This window comes from Macrotis lagotis, chromosome 3 (assembly GCF_037893015.1).
Source record: "Macrotis lagotis isolate mMagLag1 chromosome 3, bilby.v1.9.chrom.fasta, whole genome shotgun sequence".
Classification (NCBI taxonomy): Eukaryota; Metazoa; Chordata; class Mammalia; order Peramelemorphia; family Peramelidae; genus Macrotis; species Macrotis lagotis.
The window spans coordinates 31,374,554-31,400,446 of NC_133660.1; the positions used below are offsets into that span (position 1 = coordinate 31,374,554).

Below are 25,893 nucleotides of genomic sequence, written 5' to 3' on the forward strand. Positions count from 1 at the left end.
GTGTGGCCTTGGGCAAGCCATTTAACCCCATTGCCTTGCAAAAACTAAAAAACAAACAAACAAACAAAACAAACTAGATGATTTAGATTACATTAAATTAAAAAGCTTTTACACAGATAAAACCAATGTAACCAAGATAAAAAGAAATGCAGTAAATTGGGAAATAATCTTTACAACTAATGATTCTGACAAAGAACTCAGTTCTAAAACATACAGAGAACTGAGTCATATTTAAAAAAAAAAGCCATTCCCCAGTTAACAAATGGTCAGAGGATATGCAAAGGCAATTTATGGATGAGGAGATCAAAGCAATCCACAGTCATATGAAAAAAATGCTCTAAATCATTACTTATTAGAGAAATGCAAATTAAAGCTTCTCTGAGGTACCACCTCACAACTCTCAGACTGGCCAATATGACCAGGAAGGATAATGATCATTGTTGGAAGGGTTGTGGGAAATCTGGGACACTATTACACTGTTGGTGGAGCTGTGAACTCATCCAACCTTTCTGGAGAAAAATTTGGAACTACGCCCAAAGAGTAACAAAAATGTGCATACCCTTTGATCCAGCAATACCACTACTGGGTCTATACCCTGAAGAGATGATGAAAAAGGGTACAAATGTCACTTGTACAAAAATACTCATAGCAAGCCCTGTTTGTGGTGGCAGAGAACTGTAAATCAAGTAAATGTCCTTCAATTGGGGAATGGCTTAGCAAACTGTGGTATATGTATGTCATGGAACATTATTGTTCTATTAGAAACCAGGAGGGATGGGAATACAGGGAAGCCTGAAGGGATTTGCATGAACTGATGCTGAGTGAGATGAGCAGAACCAGAAAAACACTGTACACCCTAACAGCAACATGGGGGTGATGATCGACCTTGATGGGCTTGTTCATTACATCAGTGCAATAATCAGGGACAATTTGGGGCTGACTGCAATGGAGAATACCATCTGTATCCAGATAAAGAACTGTGGACTTTGAACAAAGTTCAAGGACTATTCCCTTTAATTTAGAAAAAAAACAACAACCAGATTTCTTATTGTCTGATCTTGTTATCTCTTACACTTTTTGTTTCTTCCTTAAGGATAGATTTCTCTTTCATCACACTCAATTTGGATCAATGTACAATATGGAAACAAATTGCTTTCTGTGGGGGCAGGGAAGCAAGATTGGGGGAAAAATTGTAAAACTCAAATAAATAAAATCTTTAATGAAAGGAAATGCTTGTTTTATTCCATAAATTAAAAATTAAATATAATTTTTTTAATTGATGAGTCGAAGCGCAAAAAGTAGCAACAACAAATTAAATGTTGTTAAATGTCAACAATGAGAGGGCACATATACCAAAATTTTTGGGAAGAAGTCAAAGAAGCCCTTAGGGAAAAACTGATATCTCTAAATTGTTTCATCAAAGGAGAGAAAGAACAAATCAATGAATAGGACATAAAATTAAAAAAAAATTTAGAGCAAAAATATTTTTAAAAATTTCTTTGCACAAAAATAGAAATTTTAAAAATCTAAATGATAAAACTATGAGTAGTTTCTTTTAATGATACTATAAAACTAAAATTTTATTTTAAAAGAAGAAAACCAAATATTAAAATAAAATAAATGAGTCACAACAATAAGCAAAATTGTTATAAACTATTGTCTAATTCTATGCTACAAAAACTATTAACTTTAATGAAATGGATGAATATTTATAAAATGAAAAATGAGGGGTGGCTAGGTGTCGAAGTGGATAAAGCATGGGCCCTAGAGTCAGGAGTACCTGGGTTCAAATCCAGTCACAGACACTTAATAATTACCTAGCTGTGTGGCCTTGGACAAGCCACTTAACCCCATTTGTCTTGCAAGGAAACCCCCCCCCCCAAAAAAACCCCTAAAAAACCCCCTATAAAGTGAAAAATGCCTTGAAGAAAGAATTAAATGATGGAATTACATAATTCAAATGGCAACAATTTTAAGTCATAAAGGAACTCCCTTCTCCTAAAAGAAAAATGGATTGACAACTAGAGCACATTAAATAATGAAAGAATAATTAATTATGGATAGGAAAAATAGAATAATGATGAATAAAAAAATTAATTTTTATATAAATGATTTGCACACAAAAGTAGGACATAGATTTGGCAATAATGCGTAAACAAGGAAGACATGATAGAAAGAAACCCACTGACCTGTATCTCTAATATGGAATATCAATACAAAATTACCCAAATATTTTGTAAAGAGGCTACAAAAACATACTACAGAGATTACAATCTATGACCAGGATTGGTTTATATCAGTGATGTAGAACTGACTGAATATTGGGACAACTAGAAAAACCATGGGAAGTAGGTGCAAAGGGGCTGGAGTCAAGAAGACTCCTCTTCCTGAGTTCAATTAACTCTTTTTTTAAGGTTTTTTTTTCAAGGCAAATGGTGTTAAGTGGCTTGCCCAAGGCCACACAGCTAGGTAATGATTAAGTGTCTGAGACTGGATTTGAACCCAGGTACTCCTGACTCCAGGGCCAGTGCTTTCTCCACTGTGCCACCTAGCTGCCCTCAATTAACTCTTAGGAGTAGTTAAGAGAGGCTCTTCTCATTTAGAAGCAATTCACTTTTGGCCACCAGCTCAAAAAATAATTATAACACTTTCCTCTTCTCTTGCTGTGACATACTGCAGAACATCTATGTGCCTGGCACTGTAGTTTTAAAATTGCATTGCTGTGATTTTAAAGCTCTGAGTAGAACTACTTGACTTCTGTTGTAGTTCAAAAACAACCACAGATGATATGTAAATGAATGGACATGGCTGTCTTTGGTAAAACTTAATTTATGGCCACTGACATTTTAATTTACATAATTTTTACATCATGAAATATTCTTTTCAGTTTTTAAATCTTTTAAAAAATATTTAATTTATTCTGAACTTTAGAAATAAAAATAACAAAACTGAATTAGAAAAAAGAGGTTTGCACCTGAAATTGCAGATCCGTTTTTTTTACAACTAGCAATTCCTTTCAAATATGGTCCCCCCCTACCCCCAACCATTAATAAAATTTAAAAACCATTCATTGCTTGAGGGTTGCACAAAACCAGGCAGCAGACCATGAGTGTCCTCCGGGCCCTAGTTTGCCAAGCTCTGCGCTTTGCTGTTGTTCAGTCTTATCTGTCTTCATGATCACATTTGGGGTTCTCATGGCAAATGTTGGCCAAAAATTAGGAACTGAGGTACACACGGCTAAATGACTTTGCCCAGGGTCAGTAACTGAGTCTGTGACTCAGAGTCCTCTTCAGTGACTCCATGCCTGCCCTTGACTTGACCTTCATTCCCACATCTCTAATAAGCACTGATACAAAACCATTCAATAATAAATTAGCAAAGAGGCCACAGCAAGATATCAAAAGATGAACCTTACAATCTGGCTAAAGGAAGGGTTCGTTGCATCTTCAGAAAACTAATGAACACAACTCATCTTATTGATGATAGCAGCGTAGATATGGGCTGGTGGCTGGTGCACTGGCACAGCACTTCCTGACTGTATGCTTGTGAGCTCATCTCTTCCCTTCTAACTACTAAACTGCAAGTGGGAATAACAACAGTACCTATCTTTCAGGGTTGCTGTTAGGATCCTATGACATAATATTTATTAAGAAGCACTTATCATAAATCCTGACCGCAGTAGGCACTATTTTCCTAATAACAACAAAGATCACAAGATCACACCAAAAGATGCAGAACAATGAACTAAATAGACACATTTCTTTAAAACAAGAAAATATAAGCATAAAGGGCTTCTTTAATCTAAATACTAGTACACCAAATTACTAAAGGAAAATTTTTTAGAACTTGATGAAAGAGCACAAAATTCATTTGGAAAAACAAAAGAGCTAGAATGTCAATGATGAAGATAAGAACAAAGACAGATCTCAAACTACACGATAAAAGTCATCTTATATCGGTTAAAGAAGAGAGAGGTCAATGGAACAGACTCAGACACAACAGAGCTCAATAACCCAGTGTTTGATAAAGTGGGAAACATGAAACTGTCTACGAAAAATTTTTTGATTAAAACCTGCAAAGCAGTCTAGCAGAAATTAGGCTTTAGTCCACTATCTTTTTTTAAAAATTTATTTATTTTCACACTGGTTGGTTGGTTATTGACCTTTGTTATTGAACAAGACCAAAATGACATCACTGTGTTTGAGACAAATGACAGGGTGTTCCACTGTGGCTGATCAAACCAATACAAACTCAGAATGCTCTAGCACAGGTTGGGCACAAATAGTCCATGTGTACCCCTCGGGGGGTACTCTAAACTTAAGGATGTCATGTTTCCTTTGAGCTGCTTCAATTCTGCAACATTACTACATGGTGTAAAGTAACCAAAACTACTCCTCTGCCAGTCACAATTACTAGTGATATTTCCCTCCATTCTATTCATCCCTACCCCCATTTATTCTATTCTCTCTCCTTTACACTGTCCCTGCTCAGAGGGAGGTTGTATCTCACTACCCTCTTCCACCACCTTCCTCTCTTTTATCACCTACTCCCCTCTCCCCTTTTCCCTTCTCCCATCCCTTTCTTCTAGGGTAGGATAGATTTCTAAATCCTGAGTGTGTTATTTCCTCTCTGAGCCACTTGCAATAAGAATTAAGCCTCCCTCATTCCCCCTCACCTTCCCCCCCTTCCACTCCAATGCAAAAACTTTTTCTTTACTCTTTTGAGTGAAACATCTTAGCTATTCTACCTCTCCTTTCCCTTTCTCCCAGTGAATTCCTTTTTTCACCCATTGACTCTATCTCTATATTATACCTTCATATTCACCTCTCTCCTGTCCCTTGTCTATATATCTTAGCCCATCATTTTATACCATATCCCACAATCCATTCTAAATGAATAATTATTAATATTAAAGGTTATACTAAATGAAAAATTAGAACACAAGCAGATGATACATGGGTAGGTTAGGTATTCTTTTTAGGTTTTTTTGGCAAGGCAGATAGGGTTAAGTGGCTTGCCCAAGGCCACACAGCTAGGTAATTATTAAGTGTCTGAGACCGGATTTGAATCCAGGTACTCCTGACTCCAGGCCCCAGGGTTAGGTATTCTTAACCAAACAAGTGATAAAGGAAATTACAAAAGATAAAGATCCTTCAATATTGATAAAATTAATATACTTAAGATAAAAAGGGAAGTGGTTAATAAGAAAAAGAAAGATTCACAACCACATGAAAGAAAGCTCCAAATCACTAATAAGAGAAATGCAAAAAAAAAAAAAGCCAAACTGACCAATAAACTCCCCACTGTTTAGAGTACATTCTAATGCTTTAATTATAGTTATTAAACAAAGCTCCCACACCAATAAAAGGACATGTGCTCCTGGAGGTGAGCTACAATCTGACTTAGTCATCTTCCTATCTCCCCACAGCATCTAGAAGCATCTTAAACAGAGGAGGTACTCAATAAATCTCTTTAAAATTTAATTATAGAAAAGAAAAGCAATTTGGGGAAAATATCAGCATTAGGCAACAAGGCATGACCATCCTCAACTTTAACTTTAGTATCTAGAGATGCTACATTTTTATACTTAGCTAGTTGAATAGTTTTTTTTTTTAACCCTGAAAATTTTTTTAATTGAGTAAAATGGAAAAGGGTATCTTATAGCACTTGGTTAGGGTAACAAAAGGAGAAAAGTTCTCTTTTGGGGAGAAATTTCTTCATTTCCCCAAACACTTGCTATTTTCCAAGGAATTTTTTTTTTTTTAGGTTTTTGCAAGGCAATGGGGTTTAAGTGGCTTGCCCAAGGCCATACAGTTAGGTCATTATTAAGTGTCTGAGGCTGGATTTGAACTCAGGTCTTCTGACTCCAGGGCCAGTGCTTTATCCACCGAGCCACCTTGCCACCCCCCAAGGACTTTTCAATGATGACACTCCATAATGTGACAGGTAAGAGGCTTTGGTTTATCAAAACTTAATTCCAAGGTCAAGATAATGTTGATGCTGATGACAACTAATGATGTACATTTATTTAGTACTTTTATATATATACAAAGAGCTTTTCCCTACACACTAGTACAATGCCTTTACATGATTTCCCCTTCTTATACTGTTGTTTTAGAGCCATTTTTCAATTATGTTCTACTCTTTGTGATTCCATTTGGGTTTTCTTAGCAAAGTTCTAAAATGCATTTTGCAGATGAGGAAACTGAGGCAAACAGGGTAAATAACTTGCCCAGGGTCATGCAACTATGTCTGAGAAATGTCAGAGGCAGGATTTGATCTCAGGAAAAAGAGTCTTCCTGACTCCAGAGTCAGCATGTTTTACCTAGCTGCCCTCTTGTCATCTATGTCTTAGCAACACACTATTCCTATCCAGGGATCTTTGTCTAAGTAATCTGTAATAGATTTCCTCTGTATTTTGGAATCCCTCCTTTACTTCAAATGCTAACTCATATACAAGATCTTTCCAGATTATCCCATTTTAAGTCTGTCTATCTATCTATCTATATTTTATTTAGGATTATATGGGTATAATAGGCTCAGAGCTGTAAAGAATTTTAGAGGCTTTCTAGTTCAACAGCTTCATTTTTCAGATGAAGAATCTAAGGTAAAGACAGTTTAAATATATCATTTTCCCACAATATAATGTAAACTCCTTGAGGTAATGTACTTTTCCCTTTATTGTACCTTATCCCCAGCACCTGAACATGTATCTAGAAAATAGGTATTTAATAAAAGCTTTTTGAGTTTAATACTTTATATATACTATAAAATAATTCTTATATTATTAATACAACCATATTTTGTTTATATTGGTTTTTTTTTATATTTTAAAAACTTATTCAAATCAACAAAAACTTCTTCCTCTCATTCTAATCATCCCCTGGAGAATATAGGAAAAATTAAAGCCATTACAGTCAATCAAAACAACTTCCCACATGGGTTTTGCCAAAAATATTTTCAATTCATTTTGCATTGAATGCTTCACCTTCCTTTAAAGAGGAGGTAGGCAACATTTTTTTAATCATTATTTTATCATTAGTCCTGTGGAATCCTAGTTGGCCATTATTATGTTGATAGGAATTCAACACTATGATATATGTTGATAGGAATTCAACACTATAATATTCCATCACATCTATCCCACTCGTTCATTGACTCCCCAATTTATGGTAGATTCCCATTCTTTGTTTTGCATTTCTCTTATTAGTGATTTGGAATATTCTTTTATGTGTCTAGGAACACTTTTCAAACTTTCTTTTGAGAATTGTGTGAATATCCTTAGACCACTTTCCCCCTGAGGAATGCTTATTAGTTGTGTATACATATACATGCACACACATATGTGTACTTGTTCATGTATAGCACTTGTTTGTGAATCTTTAGCAGAGAAATTTGATCCAACATGTACACTTTACAGTGAGAAAAGGGATGAGATTCCCATTCTGCTTCCCTATCCTGCTGCCACCGAATCTTCCAGACTTTTCAGAAAGCCTTCCTGCAGGATTCCAACCTCCAGGTCTTACCATCAATGGGCAGCAGTACCTTAATGCCCTCCAGACCTCCCTTTCCCAAGACTTAATAAATATCTGGTGGCCCCTTCATTCAGTGGGAGTCCGGGAGGGAGGGTTAAGACATCTTCTGAGAAGGTGCTCATAAAAAGGAATCTGTTGTACTACGCCTAGACAGTGTTTTCCTGGGTCCTCTGGAGAAGGAAGGGTTTTTTTTTTTTATTTTTTTCAAGGCAATGGGGTTAATTGGCTTGCCCAAGGCCACATGGCTAGGTAATCATTACCACCTAGCTGCCCCAGGAAGTGTATTTTCTAATGGACTGGGACCAAAAGATAACCATGAAAGATGTTAAGGAATTGAAAGAATTTTTATTAAAAATGTAGAGCATAGATCTACAGTTACTACTGAATGAGAATAAAAAGGAGAATATCTATATGCTTCCCAAAAATTCACCATGTGATGTGTCGAGGTATAAAAATTCCATAAACACAGACACAGAAAAGTGGAATTATTAAATGCACCTTCCAACCATGATCCAACAAAACTATAAACTATAAATTATAAAACTATGAACAATAAAACTTTCTTTGCAGATAATGGACTTAAATAATTGGACAAACATTAATTCCTCATGGGTAGTCAATATAATAAAAATGACAATACAAAAATGAATTTACTCAGTATTATACCAATCAAAATCCCAGATCAGTATTTTAGATATGTAAAAAAGACAAGCATCAAATCTATTTGGAGGAACAAATGTCCAGAATTGCAAAGGAAATAATAAAAAAAGTGGGAAGGAAGCAGGACTCTTGAGTATCAATCTCAAATCATATTAAAAAGCATTAAAATAATCTGATGCTAGTAAAACAACCAACCAACCAACAAACCAGGTTGATTAGTGGAACAGATCAGGTGTACAATCTTCATGGGTACACAGACACAACAGTATCATATTAATAAATCCAAAGACCCCAGTCAATGAAGGAAGTGAATCACTCTGACAAAAACTGTTGGGAAAACAGGAGAGCACTGCTCTACATCTTTCACCCAGAACAGCTACCAAACTTTGTGACCAAGCTGTACCAGTTCTAGGTCCATGCTCTAAAGCAATCAAAGAAAAGGGTCTATTTATACCAAAAAAAAAAAAAAAATTAAAACACTTTGCTCTGAAGTATGCCAAAAAATGGAAACTAAGGGGGTGCCCCCCTATTGGGGAAGAGTTAACCTAAAGGTAGTATGTGAATGTAATGGAACATTATGTCATAAGAAATAAATGAAATAAACAATTTGAAGGGAAGTGGGAAAACCTTTATTAACTGATACAAAAAAAATCAAAAGTAAGAAAACTATTTGGGAAAAAACATTAGAGGAAAAAATAACTTTGAAAGACTTTAGAACTCTGATCAATGCAAGGATAAAACAAAAATTCAAAAGAATGAAAATGAAACACGCTACTTCCTGACAGGTGATGAACTTAAAACTTATAACAAGGGGGGCAGTTAGGTGGCACAGTGGATAGAGAGCACTGGCCCTGGAGTCAGGAGGACCTGAGTTCAAATTTGGCCTCAGACAGTTAATAATGGCCTAGCTGTGTGACCTTGGGCAAGTCACTTAACCCCATTGCCTTGCCAAAACGAAAAACAACAAAAAAAACTTAGAACAAATTATACATTTTTGGACATGGCTAACAGGAGAATTTGTTTGGTCAGACTCTGTAGATATGTATAGAGGATTTTGTTTTTTTTTTAATTACTGAATGGTGTCTGGGGAATATTAATAAATTTAACAGAAAACTTTAAAAAATAAAATACATACAATACAAAAATATATTGACATTATTAATACAATATTAAAAGGACAAGTTTACTGATCTTAGATTAAGAACATGGTCTTTAAGACTATTTAATCTAAGCCCTCATTTTACACACACACAAAAAAGGAGGCCCAATAAAATTAAGTAATTCTTCCAAGCACATGGAAGGGTAAGCAACAAAAGTTTTGTTAGACCAAATCAGGAAGTCTTTTCAATACCCCATACATGCAACATACTTTTCTGCCTATCTGTCTGTCTCTCTCAGTAAAACGAAGACTTGGTCTTTAAGAAAAGAGCACCCTGGAATCTGTGGGTTCGGTCTCACATTACCTTACCACCACCCCTCCCCCCACTCCATCCAGTTCTAGGCCTTCATCTACAGGAGAATGTTGGACTAGATTTGGAAGACCAGGAATGGAGATTTATATCCATCACTTACTACAAATCTCCTCTTTTCTCCTCCTACTTCCCAGGCAACACCCTGGCACTCACCTTCTTATCTGAGAACTTCACTTGATCTCTTTACTGAGAAAAATGTAGGCCATTCCCAAGGATTAGTTCTTCTTCCCTTTTTCTCTCCCAACCCCATCACATCATCCCCCACACTCCTTCAAGTCTGTTTGTCAAACTCAAGTTCTCAGCATGTACCCTTGGTCCTGGCCCCCAAAATCACCCCCATATATCTGTGGGCTCCTTCCCTGCTGTCGGCAAACCCACTGGTTTCTTCCTTCCTTCCTCAAAAAAATGCTTCCTAGATTTGTCATGCTCAAGAGCTGTTTTTCTCTAGCTTCCTCATCTTAGGTAAACCCCTAGAAAAAGTCATTGACTATCAATGTGTCTCTCCTTCTTCTCTCCCTCTGAAACTTCCCAACCTGGACAAGTCTTTCTCATCCTTCTTCACTCTTTGGAACCAGATGACCATCTTTTCCTTGACTTTCTGGGACAATGTTTGGTCTTGGTTTCCTCTCCTTATTTCTCCTCCCTCTTCAATCTTATCATATCCACTAAAAATCCACTCTTCAGCTTCCACATTGTCAGTTATGTTCTCTAATGGGAGGATTCTTGGTCTCCATCTTGAGTCCTGATCCTACATCATCAATCACTTATTGGACATTTTGAACATTGAGACATCTCAAGCCCAGGATGTCCAAGGTTGACCTCCTCAGCTCTCCTCCTCCTCCTCACTTTGGTGCAAAACCTTAGGGAGCAAAGTATACAGAACTTTCCATTCTGGACACCCCTTCACAATTTCCTCCAGTCAGTGTCTTTAAGCCCTCTCCCCTAGAGTTCACACAACTTCTACTATCAAATACAAAGCCTCCTATGTAGCATTTCTAGGTCTTCACTCTTCCTCATCAGGCTTCTAATCCTTGACTCCCTTCCAAGTCTACATGCTGTCCCTCGTGCTCAATGATCACTCTCCAGTCTTGGTCCTGAATCCCCAATCATCCCAGATACAAAAGATTTTTCGGGGTTCCTCCTTCTCTTCTCTAGATTGCCTTTTCCTCTTTGACTTCCTTTCAAATACAAGTATCTATTCATTTACATTTTTGTTCCTCTTCAGTCTTGTTTGATTCTGGTTCATGGGACTTTCTTGGAAAGATCGTGGAATGGTTTGCCATTTCCTTCTCCAATATATCCCCCTTTATTTATAGAGGAGAAACTAAGGCTGGTGTCTGGGGTCAACTTTAAACTCAGATATTCAAACTCCAGTCTCCTGCCTCTTAACTTAGCTGTACTGACTCCATAAAAAGGTGAGCGTCCGAGGGCAGGGGCTGCTTTTTCTTTGTTTTTGCATCTCCTGAACTTAGCAATACCAGACAAATAAGCATCTAATAAATAATTGCTGAAAAACCTTGGCTCAGGGATATGAGAAGACCCGCCCCCCATGGAGCTAGGGGGGGGACCACCTCATCTACTGGTCACTTAGAATGAATTTTTTCCTTTTATGCTTTCTGCTTTTGTTCCCAGTCTTCCTGTCCCCATTAGGGTTTCTCGGTAGAGATCCTGGGGGGGGGGTTGCCACGTCAGCTCATTTGACAGATGAAGAAACTGAGGCCCACACAGCCCGGGGTCTGGAAAAGCTCAGGCCCCCAGTTCCCAGGTGTGGCTGCGCCCACATTTCGGGTCACACAGGTCCACAAGCGAACGTGCGTCAGGTGACATCAGTCCTCACGCTAACCCATGTCGCACTACACGTGTCTACACACGAACACGTGTCGGGGCACACAGGTCCGCACGCTAACGCGTCCAAGGGGAGGGCAGGGTCAGCTCCTACAACTGCCAGAGGCGGGCCGCCCCTCCCCCCGCCGCCCCGCCCCCACGCCGTACCCTGCTCCCGCGGGATGCGCACGAGGCAGTCCACGATGCCCTTGTACTGGGCCTCGGGGCTGATCTGCTTGGAGGACGCCTGCACTTGCAGCAGCAGCTTCACGCGCTCGATGGGCGCCACGGCCGTCTTGGACACGGCGGCCGCGATGCCGCCCGCCAGCAGGTCCTTGCCGAAGGACGCCAAGTCCAGCAGCTGCTCGGGCTCGCTCTGCTTGCGCTTGCCGCCCATGGCGCGGCCGGATGCGGGGCTCGGCGGGCCGGGGGGACGCGGCGGGGCGGGTCGGCGGGGCGGGTCGGCGGGGCCGCGGGCGACACAACGGCCTCCGGCCTGGCTGGGCCCGGCGGAGAGGAAGCGGGGCGCGCAGGCGCGCAGGGCGGTCGGCGGGCCGCCGCGCAGGCGCCTCGCCTCCAACCGCCCGCCTCGCTCCGGCGCACGTGGGCGCACGTGGGCGCACGCGGCCCGCGGCTCTGCGCATGCGTGCAGCCGCAGCCCCGCCTCTGAGCACGGCCGAAGGACCCCCTCCCCGGCCCCCTCCCAGGGCTTGGAGGGACCGCGACCGTCCCACGGCCGCCCCTTCTCCGCCTCCCCCGTGGAGGGGCCCGTGTCCCCAGCCCGAGGGGCGCCAGGAGAAATGGAGGAGGCGGGGACGACCCCCACCAAGCCCCCTCCAGGAAGGAGGCCTCCGGGGGGACGGCCGCTGTCCCATCCCTACCCCTCCCCCCGGGCACGGCCTGTCCCTGCTGCGGGGCCGGCGCCCCCTCCCCGGGATGACTCGGCATTGGCTGCGCACCCCGTTTTGCGGGCTTGTGCCCGTGGCTTCCTGGCCGGACTGCGCGGCGCCCCCTCCCCGGGATGACTCGGCATTGGCTGCGCACCCCGTTTTGCGGGCTTGTGCCCGTGGCTTCCTGGCCGGACTGCGCGGCGCCCCCTCCCCGGGATGACTCGGCATTGGCTGCGCACCCCGTTTTGCCCGCTTGTGCCCGTGGCTTCCTGGCCGGACTGCGCGGCGCCCCCTCCCCGGGATGACTCGGCATTGGCTGCGCACCCCGTTTTGCCCGCTTGTGCCCGTGGCTTCCTGGCCGGACTGCGCGGCGCCCCGGGGCCGGCCGCGCCTGCCCTCGGCTGATCTGCCGGGCCAGCTCCCAAGGGCTCGCCGCGGCGGTGGGACTGCCCCGTGAACGTGGATTCCCTCCATTTCCCGGCCAGGCCCACGGCTTGACCTCCGCTCGGTTCCGCACATCTTGTTTGTAGTTTGTGGCAAGTCCCAGATCTGGCGCGAGATGGCTTTGTTCTAGGCCTCTAGAACTGCCCGGGCTGGGCGGCAGACCATGCAGACGGGAGCGGGCAGCGGGCAGCGGTGGACGTGGCATGGGCTGGACGAGGGGGAGAGCAAACTGGGGCTATGCAGATGCATTGATGTGTGGACTTGACCCTGCAGATTGTACAGTAAAAAGGCATGACTCTCTCCACGTCTCCCCGCCATTTTCCTTCGGTCCCTCTTGCAAACTAACAGAATTTTTTTTGGAACATCCTGCTCCCCACAATTGCATAAGGATTAAATTGATTGAGCCGATTTATTTGAAGAAGTTGAATTGATTTACTTTACATACAGATTTCCAGTTCTACCAACAATTGACAATGTTCCCCACTCCTCACCACCCCTCCAATATTGACTGTCCCCATCTTTTGTCCTCTGTCAATCAGCAGGTGTAAGGTAAGAGCTCAGAGCTGTTTTGATGTGCACTTCTCTGGTCATCAGAAATGTGAACCATCTTTTCATAGGCTCAGCTTGCTTGAGCACCCCACTTATCCAGGTAACACGAGAGTATACAAGCACTGACTGCATTGACTAGGAGGCAATTCTTTGCAGTGACTCAGAGTAAACTTAGTTGGAACTGTAGAAGATCAGTAACTTTGAAGCCAATTAAGATCATCCCAGCTTTGAAGAAGACTCGGCCATTCTGTGGTTTATGGACCTTCAAGAGGCATCCTGATCTTTTTGTTGTTGTTTTTGTTTTTGCAAGACAATGGGTTAAGTGACTTGCCCAAGATCACTCAGCTAGGAAATTATTAAGTCTGAGGCTGGAATTGAACTCAGGTCCTCTTGACTCCAGGGCTGGTGCTCTATCCACTGCACCACCTAGCAGCTCCTGGACATCCCTATCTTCCAAGATTTTCCTGACTGCAGGTTATGAGGCTATGAATATATCCTATTTATGGTTCTTTTAGATTCAACCTTATCACAAGTGATTCCCCTAACTTTGGTTATGGAGTTCTTGAAATTATCCTGTTTTTGGAGACATCTTATTAAACCTTGAACTACAAACATTGCCAAAGATGTCTTCTGATTTGTATATTCCAGGTTTGACCTGGAATTCCTCACTCTCCTTCTTCCCCTTGTGTTGGGGGGGATTCATTTCTTTCTAAGCCCACCTTTCCCCCTAAAATTTTTGCCTACCTTTGTTTAAAAACTCTTCCCATCCATTAGCTGGCATCCTATTCAGCACAGGCTGGATAGTACTCAAGGGCATGTTATTTTTTCTTCTTCCCTGCTTAATAAAAACCTTTAATTTCATAGGCACCATCCTCCTCTGGTCTTCTTCCCTTTTGGGGAAATCTTGAGAACTGGTCTTTGTGTTCTTTAGTGAGTTGTCTTCCCTTTTGGGGGAAAGAGAAATCCAAATTCCCTCAAGATAGAGTTTGTCTCAGTTTACATTTGTTAGTAATTTGCAATTCTTTTGAGACTGTTTGTTTTTATCTGTTGACTACTAATCTATTAGGAAATGGTTTTTGATTTATATGAAATGACTATTCCTAACCCCCACAGAATGAGATTTTGTGAGTTTGAGAGATAGGTGGTCCAGCAAGAAGTCATTTCTGCAAGGACTTCTCAGAGAGAATGGGTATTGCTGCAGAGTAAATAAGTCTCAAATGTGCAAAAAAGCCCAAGCTGGGGGAGTTACTCAGTGTGGATCAAAAGGGAATGTGCAGTATCTATTAAGCAGTCTTATACAATTGTCTTTACCTCCTGAGAGAATACATTAGTGCTTCACATTAGAGCGTGGAATATATGCTAATATGTCCTCTGCCTCTTCAGTTCTTAAACTGTGGTCTAACTTTCAGGGTGTCCTTAAGGTAAAAACTATTTTTATAAAACTGCAGTGATTTTCTTTGCCCATTAAACATTTCCTCCCCTTTTCTAACTATGTATCTGTGTGAGACTGGTTTTTTTTCATGTACTTCATCCAAAACAGCATACTGCAACAGATTATATGCAGAAGCAGATATAAGAATCTGTCTTCTGCTGTGCCAGACTTTAAAGAGATTTGCAAAAATATGTAAAATAGTGCCACTCTTTTGAGTTTTTTTTTTGGTTTGCTTAAGAAAATATAATATATCATATAGCAAAAACATGATCTGGAAAATAGATTGAGGAGAAAAAAAATTTAAGAATCATTCAGTTATCTGAACATTATGACCAACAAAAGAACATAGACATCTATTTTGAGAAATTACTGCCCAGAGCTCTTAAAACCAGGAGGCAAAGTGGAAAGAGAAAGAATTAGTCACCTTTTAAAAAAATCACAAAGCCAAATAATAATAATAATAGCCAAAATACAGAATTCACAGGTCAATGAAAAAATGCTGCAAATAAACTGAAAGAATTAAAATTCCGAGGAGTCGCAATCAAGATCACACATGATTTAGCAGCCGCCACTAGAAAGGAGAAGAGAGCTTGGAATACAACAGTCCAGAAGGCAAAGGATATTGGATTACAACCAAGAATAACATGCCAGAAAAAGGGAGCATAATTCTATTGGGGGGAAATGAATCTTGAATGAAACAGAGGAATTCTGAATATTCCTAATGAAAAGACCAGAATGGTATAGAAATTTTTCACAGGAGTGAAATGTAGAGGTACATCTGAATGAGCAATGATAAAAGGAATAAAAGGAAGAAGATATCTATCTAAAGCTACATATATACATGTGTACAGACACATACACACATGCACACACACACACTTTGAATCTTACCATCATGAGAGTCCACAGAGGGAGTTCAATTAGAAAAGGCCTGGGAGTGGGTTTGTTATGGAAAGAAAAGGGAAAAGGAACACTTTGGAGAAGAAAAAGATTAGGGAAAATCATAAAGTGAAAATAGACATCTATACAAAACGAGGAGGGGGTAAGGGGAGTGGCTGATTCAATCTCATCTAATCTGAATTGATCAAAAGAAAGAATAGATACAGTTGGGGATAGATACAGATACTATAAAGGCAACAGTACATTCCCTCAAATTTACATTCCATTGTGGGAAAATAATATACATAACCTGTCTATGCCTTGAATTCTGTGTCTATAATTTGAAGCTGTTGGACTGGAAAGCCTCTAATGTTCTTTTTAGCTCTGATCCTTTTATACCCCCATAATCTTAAATAAAAACATTCATTAAAGTATATTATTATATATGTAATATGTGAAATATATATGATATACATACATAAATTATAATATATTTAAAAGTGCAAACTAATTTTGAGGTAAAGGGTTCTAGCAACTAGGATAATCTGGAAAGGTCTTGTTGGCAGTTGAAGGAAGGTAGGGATTCTAAAATACAGAGAAGAGGAGGAAGTATATTCTAGATATGGGGGATTACTTAGATAAACGTCCTTAGAGAGGAATAGTGTGTTTAAGGAATGAAGAATTACAATTTAAGCCAGTTTAGGACATAGATGGCAAGAGGGCGGCTAGGTAGAGTAGTGGATGGAGTGCTGGCTCTGAAGTCAGAAAGACTCATCCTGAGATCAAATCCAGTCTCAGACTTTACTGGGCATGATCCTGGGCAAGTCATTAACCCTGCTTGCCTCAGTTTCCTCATCTGTAAAACAAGCTGGAAAACTTTGCTAAGAAAATCCCAAATGGGGCCATAAAGAGTTGGAAATAATCAAAAAATGATTCAACAACACCAAATAGAGTATAATAAGAGGAAAAAAACCTATCAAGACTTTATGCTAGTTGCTAGGGAAAAGCTCTTTGTAAAAGTGCTAAATAAACGTACATCATTAGTCATCATCATCATCTTGTGAAATGAGTTATTTTTAATAAATTAAAAACCTTACTATCATGTTATAGATTGTCATCATTGAAAAAATCCACACAAAATAGCAAGTTTATTGGGAAATGAAGAAATTTCTCCCCAAAAGAGACAGAACTTTCCCCCTTATGTCACCTTCTTCCCCCCCCAAATTCTGTAAAATATCCATTTCCATTTAACTCAATTTTAAAAAATCTCAAAGGGTTAAAAACAATTGAAATAGATGAGTGCAAAAATGTGGCAGCTCTAAAAATGAGGATAGCCATGCCTTATTAATTCTGATATTCCCCCCAAATTGCTCTTCTGTAATTAAATTTAACTTTTATATATATATATATATTTTTTTTTTTTAGGTTTTTTTCCAAGGCAAATGTGCTTGCCCAAGGCCACACCGCTAGGTTATTATTAAGTGTCTGAGACCAGATTTGAACCCAGGTACTCCTGACTCCAGGGCTGATGCTTTATCTACTGCGCCACCTAGCCGCCCCCTGTAATTAAATTTAAAAAAATTATTGAGTACCTCCTCTGAGATGCTTCTAGAAGCTGTGGGGGATAGGAAGATGACTAAGACAATATAGCTCACCTCTAGGAACATTTGGGCTAGTTTGTATATATGTTCTTTTGCTAGTGTGGGAACTTTGGATAATAACTAATTTAAGAACTGGAAATGATGTTTTAAAAAGAAATACTCTGAAGAGAATGGAGAAAACGGGATTGGGATGGGGATTAGGACTGGGTAGAAGACAGGCTAAATTGGAATGAGAACATGGTGAGAGGTAGCAAGGGATTCCCCTGGAGATTATAACCCTGGACGATAGGGGTCAGAAGACTGGGAGGCTGGAATTTGTGGAGCTTTGGATGAATAGAAGAATCAGTTGATGAGGAACCCTGTCTTCTGAGTTCTCGTGGTAAAAGAGGATTTTGTCAATGCTTGGTATAATCGTCAGTTTTGTAATTTATCTCTTCAACTATCAAGTGAATAGTTGTAGGTGGAGGGGATCAACAACTCAGGACAGATGTCTTGGCTTGTGAATAGCCCAAGTTCCCAGGGCTGGACTGAATTCCTTCCTGATGCCATTTCCTTAGCCTCTTCCCAAAATGTAAGGGGCTAAGGCATATACAGAAAATATATCGTTAAGTCAGAATCTCCAGCAATTGGCAATTTATTGGTTTTGGGAGGGAAAGGGAAGGAGAAAATTTGCTGTAGAAGTTTTAAGTCTGGGTGACTAGCAGTACCATCAATACAAAAGGGATGTTGGGGGATGTCAATATTTTTTGGAGATGTTGATGAATCCAACTATAGATAAGTTTTTAAGTGTTGGGGACATTCAGGTAGAGATACCATCCTGGCAATTGAAGTCCAGTATATTAGATGTGAGATGAGCAGAACCAGAAGAACATTGTATACCATAACAGCAGCATGGGGTGATGATCAACCTTAATGGATTTGCTCATTCCATGCGGGCAACAATCAGGTACAATTTAGGGCTATCTGCGATGGAGAATTATCATCTGTATCCAGAGAAAGAGTTGTGGAGTTTAAACAAAGAGCAAAGACCTATCTTTAATTTTTAAAAAAGTTATATATTATGTAAGTTTGTTTATCTCTTATATTTTATTTTTTCCTAAAGGATATGATTTTTCTCTCAACACATTCAATTTTGATCAATGTATAGCATAGAAAGAATGTAAAGACTATCAGACTGCCTTCTGTGGGGGGTGGGGGGAGGGAAGCGAGATTAGGGGAGAAATTGTAAAACTCAAAAAGAAAAAAAAAGAAATGAGGCCAGAAGCTCAGGGGATACTGGAGTAGTAAATCAAAACTTTGGAGTCACCTAGCATAAAGATTAGTTGAAACTGGGTAAGGGTTGAAAGAAATGCAGGAACCCCCCCCCCCCTAGGATTTAGGTCACACTGGACTTTTCTGGGTCTTAGTTCTCCAGGATTGATACAGTGAAACACACAGGGTTCTTGGAGGCTATAACGGGAGGAGGAAGGGTACTGGGATCTGGGTTCTAATCTTGGCTCAGTTACTTATTGACTTTGTGACCTTGGTTATTTCCCACAAGGGTAAAACTAAGGAGGTTGGGCTAGATGGCCTTGAAAATTCCTTTTGGCTCTCAATCTCTGATCTTAAGAAATTTAGAATGTGATGAGCTCAAGGTCCTATCTAGTCCTAAATCCTTTTATCTCAGTGTGGCAATTGAGTAAATTTTAGGGAGTCCAAATCCAAGTCCTTTTTGGGTCCTGAGTCCACTCTAGCTTAGCATAAGTTTTCCCTACTTTCCTAAACAACAGTCACAGCTAGCATTTATATAGTTTCAAAGTTTGCAAAAGCATTTTATTTATATGATCTCACTTTATTTTCAAAAAATCCCTAAGAGGTAGGTGCTAGAATGAACCTCATTTAGTTGAGAAAACTGAGGCAGAAGTGAGTTTCTTGTTCAGAGTTACAAGCCTAGTAAGTATCTGAGGCTAGATTGGAACTCAAGTCTTCCCTCTTCCAGGCCCAGCTCTCTAACCCTCTGCACCACCTAAGATGCCTGTTTTAACCCTTTCTTCTCTCCTAAAGTCCCAGATACATTCTTTTGATGGGGCACTTGACGTTTTATTCCCTCTGTCTCTTGTGCCTCCTTTTTTTGACATCCTAGACTTCCTTTCTGGTTTCCTCTGCAGACAGTTCAGGCTATTACTGAAATCTCTTTTTTCCCATAAAAGGGTGTTCTTGCAGAGGCTCTTTTATATTGAATTTTTTGCTTTATTTTCCTTTGCTCTCTATCAATCATGGAAGATGGGCTCGATGTTGTTTACTGCAAGTAGCCCACTGTGGTAGCAGTGTTTTCCTCAGAGAAGGAGAGGATTAAGGCTTCCTCCCTGCTCCCCTTAGACCTCAGTGTTTTCCTCAGAGAAGGAGAGGATTAAGGCTTCCTCCCTGCTCCCCTTAGACCTCCCACTTCAACTCCTATTTTTGGTTCAGTCCTGATTCCACTGCAGTGGGGAGGCTTGCTGAGAGAGGATGTGGGGGGAGGAGGAGGGAAGGACTGTTTTGTAACTTTCAGTCTCAGAGAATTGCCAGGGCAGAGGTGTCAGGACTACTGGGCCTCTTTGCTCCCCAGTCTGATCAGAACCTGATAAAAATGTAAATGGGAAATGTGTGACAAAATAAATAAAATATGAAACATAGATAATGTTAATCTCAGATTTTCTAATCAATATACCACCTTAGAGATCCTTATGTAAGGATTGCAGGCCCCTAATTTCCGAATGTATTTGATACCACTGGCCTCCGACTCTTTTCCTTAAACCTTGTTTTTGTCAATACATTTCAGGTGAATTAGGAACTCTGAACAGGCATCAGAACTAGGAGACATGTCTCATTATGGCAGACAGTGCATGCTAAAAGCATGGGGAAGGGGAAGTGGAGAGATTAAAAAGTGGAAAAGCCTATACCTTCTTTAGAAATTCACAAAGTGAAGTATCTATTTAACATGCTCTTAGGCTTGCAAATTTACAAATAGTATTTCATTTGATCCTTAAAATACCCCCTGGGAGTCACTGAGGCAGACAGAGGTGAATTGACTTGTCCAGGGTCCTACAGCTGCTAAGTATCTGAAGCTACCCTTGAACTCTGGCCTAGTGCTCTGTCCATTGAGCTCCCTGGCTGTCCCCTTTTACCTTCAGAGCAGTTAGTTCTGTTTGTAGAAATGTACTAGTTTGATTAAGATATAAACTGAAATTCACACAAGCACTTTTGTGAACAAATCTCCAATTTATCTTTATTAAAAACAATTGAGAGAATATAAAAATAGTTTTTCATACAGGCTAGAGAAATAGAGCTATGCACAGAAAGACATATTTTAGAGGTAACAATTTATAAGAACATCTTCCAAAATGCCACTTTTCTATTAAATATTCATGAAAATATCAAATTTGTTACATTTTTTTCCCCTTTTAAAAGGTTTATCTGATGGTTACATTCTATATCATTTGTAGGTTCTAAGGATGAAAGAGAAAGTCTTTCACTTGTTCACATTTTTTGGTGGCGCAAGAAATCCAAGAACCAGTTGCCCTGACTCCCTTGAATTTTAATCAGGGTCCATGGAGCCAGAGATCCTTACATCAGGGACAAGCAAGTGATTAACCACACCTGTTCCTTCTGCAGCTGCCAGAGGAATAGGACCAACTTGCAAGCTTGGCCTCATTCCTCTTCTTTGTTGTTTTAGGATGGAAAAACACCAACACTGAGCTAATTTCTAGGCTCTGGAGTGGTTCTCAAATTACCCAGAGCCTGAATGAAACAGAAGGACCTGCACAGTCAGGGCCTAACACTTTCCAGGGAGCAGCTCAGAGACACAGGGGTAAGACAGAAATTAACTGCCCTTCTTAGGACTTGCTGGGATATGAACTCTCTCAGTCTAGGAAAATTTTCCCATTCCCATTGCCCAAAGGCACCTCAGGTCTCTTTTTTCCAGCTTAATGGACCCTGTCAAGCTGACCCTTTCTCCCTCCCAGAAAGTGCTGTGTCAGCCAGAGCTGCAATGGCTCTTGGTTCAGTCACCTTCAGGGTAGGGATACTCAGTGAGTAGCCCTTCCACTGGTCATTTGGGAATCAGAACCAGAAGTGATGCTGGTTATGCTTTTAAAAGCTGCTCTCTCCTACCGGGCAGCCCTTGGATGCAGATGGGGCTATGGCCTGGGAAGTTCATCCATCTGGGGAGAGTGAGGAGGATTCTGCCTGGCTCCGATCGACTGTGCTGCAGCAGGATGCAGACCATTGTTCATCTGCAGGAGGAATAACTTGCTCATTGCTCTCTGGGTCGGCCTTCCTCAAGCAATCCACTGAGCAGCACAAATGAAGCTCCCGCTGGAAGAAAGTGCTAAGGCTCCAAATATAGTAGATGAAATTCTTGAATAAACTGGAGAATCTCTAAGCTTTTCTTCCAGAGTCCAGTTGGGGGTCTTGGGCGCTCTTCTCCAGTCCCACACCTGAAGTCCCTTCCTGAGCCCAAGGGAATTACACGTAGGCCATAGAGCCATGCAGGGCCATCACCTTGGCCGGGCCCTTCCACTGCTCTAGGCAAGGCTTTCTCATTTGGAGGAAATTCTCTTATCATCAATATTTCTTAATATTATTTTCTATTAAAGGTTAAAATGGATATTTTTAAGAGAGTCTTAATTGAAGAAAACCCAAATGCAAACTTGTAAGACAGATGAATCAAGCAAGGGTTGATGATTTTTACCAATGAGATTTACCAAAAGATTTCTATAAATGGGAATTAAATTAACTGTCATAAAGAATTTGGTTTTCAAAAAGCTGAATTCTATGTGGTTCTTTAGGCATGTGTAAATTCAGGATACATCTCTATTATATCTCAGGAATTAGAAAAAATCCTGCTTCTGAGCAATTGGTTCTTTTAAGCCTAAGACCTGAAGAGGTGAGCACTAGACTGATTGCAGGGGAAGGAGATTTTAATACCTGCATCCGGAAGATGACTGGACAAAAATGACCAATATTTAGGCATGGAACACTGCAGCTGGAAGGCACATTAGGATCCATTTACCCAGTCCTGTGATTCACTCTCAGGGTGCCAGTGGCTCAGGGTCTCTTATTTGGAGCCTGCTACTGGTGGCTTAGCCAGGACCAGACCACAGACTGCCAGGCTCCTGGTCCCGTACCCTTCTTATCATTATTTGTCTCAAAGCAAATACATCATGGTTTTGAATACTTTCCATGATAAGTTCTTTCTGAAGGCAATTTAAAATTAAACTTTGTACACATAATTTCAAAATATACAACAAACCAACACATTAAGCAAAATGACACAATAAAATGACAATAAATTAGTGACTCCATCATCCTATGCACATAAAGTATCTTTCCAAGACTGGCCAGATCAAGAAGGTATGATGCTCATAATGAGAACTATTTGTTGCTTCCAGGACCCATCAAAGCGAGCTGCCATCGCAGGGTGAGGATGTTCTGTTGTGTCATGGCCAGGACAGCGCCTCACACAGCCAAGCCAAAGGACAGCTTGAATGCCAGTTCTATGGCAATTTCCGTGACTGACTCATGAAAACACACATAGAGTTCTTGAGGCTTGGGCTCCAAGAAGAGTCTCCTGTGAGGAAAAAGAAGGCCATGCTCACTTTGGAAGGTCACGACAACTTCCTTTTCATTCAACTCAGTTTGTGTTTTAAGGATTTATCACAGCTCAAGAAGCTGCTATAAAAAGGAGAGGAAGGGGAAGGGCCAGAAGACTTTCCTGGGACAATTTACTCCTATATTGGCTCAATTCATCACTCTGGAGGACAAAAGACCCATTTTTATCGACATTCATTGCTGAACTCTTTGGTTTCCCTTAAACTATTTCCCAGGTGGCATGATTTCACTTGTGATAAAAATGTCAGTGGTGAGCTGCCCCTCCAGGCTTCATCATGCTAATTATGGGGGGAGGGGGCTCAGGGTTCCCTCACCCAGCGCCACCTTCCTGGCCACATTCAATAATATGGGTAGTCCAATGGTGGGAGGGAGGCTAAAACTTTAATTGGATTTCTTTAAAGATCACCAGTTAAATCATGACTTTAATGGCTCTGGTTGTAGCAAAAGGTTCAGGCACAGATAGAGAACTTGACTTTTCCAGATCTATTTCCTTAAGTTATATGTGAGGAGGCCTGAGAGTTTTCATCAAATGCCTCTGTCTCATTTTGGAGGCCTCAGCTTGGCCTCCCTCTCAGAAAGGGGTGGGGGCAGATGCCTGGGAGACTCCAATCCAGTAAGCCATCCTGCCTATTCCAGTTACTCCCCTAAGTCCCCCCCTCCCCACTGCTGACAGGGGGGGTGCCAGGGCCAGGAGGTTCCAAAAAATGAGGCAATGCCCAGGCTCCTCAGACTCCTCGCCTTCCCTTCCTTACTCTGAATCTGCCTGTCCAGGGGGAGTTGTCGCCCCCACAAACTGTGCACCACAGGGAGAATGTGTGGAGAACTTCTCTGCCCCAATGCACGTGCCTCCCAAGCAATCCAAATCAGCTTCCAATTGTCTTTCCAGGACACTATTTCACTTACCCAACCACCCAGTATGCCATAACTGGAGGCGGTTTTTTGTTATCTGTCCAGTTTTCAGGGGAACATTCAAATAACACGCCATGTTCTTTCACAGGACAAAGGGAGGATGCTGCATGAGGAGATTCTGGATTGCCTTCCACATTAAGGGCCTTCTTCTTCTGTAAGTTAACAGGAGAAGCAATTATTCATAAAAAGCAAATGATGTGCCCATGTATCGAGATATTTAGTGAATGGACAGGAACCAGAGGACGCAAGTGGCTAAGTATCTGTACAAGCAAATCCAAGTGGCTGGTTCCATAAGATAGGTGTCTTCTTCTTGGGGGGGGTGGTGGAGCCAGCTTGAATGTCAATTAAATTTTTAGCAGGAACATTGTATTATGCTATTATTATTATCATTATCATTATTATTATTATTATGTTATATTTTATACTGTTGTATTGTTGCTAAAGCTACAAATTAGGGCAGTGGATAAAATGCCAGACCCAGGGAGGCTCATCTTCCCGAGTTCAACTCTGGCCTCAGACCTCTCTAAGCTGTGTGACCCTGTGCAAGTCACTTCACCCAGTCTGCCTCAGTTTCCTCACTTGTGAAAAAAGCTGGAGAAGGAAAGGCAAACCACTCCAGTGTCTGGCAAGAAAAGCCAAATGAGGTCACAGAGAGTCAGACACTGAACAACAGCAACACAAATCCAGGCTTGATTTATTGTTTGTTGATGGTCTAGACCTATGAAAGTGATGGAAGTATCCTAACAAAGCTGAATCGACTTAGGTCTCATCATCTTAATCCCCTTTGTTCTTAGGGAACCTTAGATGGTTGCCGTAGAAAAAGCTGGATGTTTTGTAGCAACCAGGCTCAGTATAACTTACATAATGTTATCTCAGAAAAGAACTATTAATTTTGTTTGGTGGAATTCCTTGGTGGTCTGGGGAGGTCTATGCATCCCTTCTCGGAATTTTTTTTTATGAATAAAATAAAATATATAGAATTACAAAGGAAATCAACTATATTGAAATGTGTACTTTTTTTTCTTGTCCAAAAGTACAAGACAGTCTCACCAATAATAGGGAATCCTTTTGTTTGTTTGGACATTACCTTATATACCTCAATGACAGCAGTATATACCTTTGGTGATGGCTTGTGGTTTGTGTTCCCTGGACCATGTGATCTCTGGTCCCATCTGTCACTCGAATTGTGCATATATAATCAAGTGTGGAAGGCATCTTATTAGGAGAGAAGTTTGAAGGCTGCACTATGCTCTAACCAGTCTAAAATCAGCAAGTGAACCTGCCTGGCTCTTATGCTTTCTACACATTTCTTCTTCAGATATAGAAAGGCACATAAATATAAAGATGGAGTTGACTAGAAAATCACCCATAGAAGCCTACCTGCCTCATATTTAAGATTTTATAGAAATAAGAAAAAAAGGCACATGCAATGGAGGTTGCTGAATTCCTCTCCATTGTGTTTTGGGTAAAAGTACCATTTATGGTCTTTTTCATTCTTCTGGCATCTTCTTTTTGCACTATTTTGAACATGGATCCCTTGGAACCTTTTAAATTGTGTTGCCTCCAGCAGAGATTCCTTTGTCACACATGGGGGCAGGTTCTAGTTCTCTTTCAAACCTCATTTTAAATGTCACTAGTTCTGGTGACCCCCCCACCCCCGGGCAACTTGTTGATTCTCCTGGACTTTCTTGACCATGCCTTCAAGTGAGCCACCTTCATCTCCCCCCTCTTCCACTTGCAGCTTCCTTCTCTCCTTGGGGGTAGGGCTATCTTTCTTTCTCCTTATATTTCCATTTCTAGCCCTAGCACAAAGCCTGACTCCAAATAAAAGACTAATAAATGCTTCTTGACCTGTTGACTCTCCTCAGGTACTGAAGGGGCTAGATCCACAAAGAGGAGTTGTACTGTTGTTGCCAGTGATGAAAGATCACTGTCCAAATTTCAGCAGATCTGTTCCATTTCAGTTCTGTTTGTTTTCTCTACAAGGCTCTTGGTTTAATTTGTCTTGGCTTAGCTTATTTGTAGGCTTATTTTCTCTTCAATTGCTTTTCACTATTTAATCACTAT

General features: G+C 41.0%; 2 protein-coding genes across 2 annotated transcripts in view; both read right to left on the minus strand.

The window, feature by feature from the left end:
* Positions 1-12,035, minus strand: part of SLC25A31 (solute carrier family 25 member 31) — a 25,965-nt gene extending 13,930 nt beyond the window's left edge. The window contains exon 1 of the mRNA XM_074228375.1: positions 11,660-12,035. Within this exon, the coding sequence (XP_074084476.1) occupies positions 11,660-11,888 (229 nt within the window). The 5' untranslated portion in view covers positions 11,889-12,035. The remainder of the gene's footprint in view (positions 1-11,659) is intronic.
* Positions 12,036-20,582: 8,547 nt separating this feature from the next.
* INTU (inturned planar cell polarity protein) overlaps positions 20,583-25,893 on the minus strand; it is a 102,352-nt gene continuing 97,041 nt past the window's right edge. The window contains exons 15-16 of the mRNA XM_074228374.1: positions 23,821-23,978; positions 20,583-22,876 (exon numbers count right to left, since the gene is read on the minus strand). Coding sequence (XP_074084475.1) covers positions 22,765-22,876; positions 23,821-23,978 — 270 coding nt within the window. The 3' untranslated portion in view covers positions 20,583-22,764. The remainder of the gene's footprint in view (positions 22,877-23,820; positions 23,979-25,893) is intronic.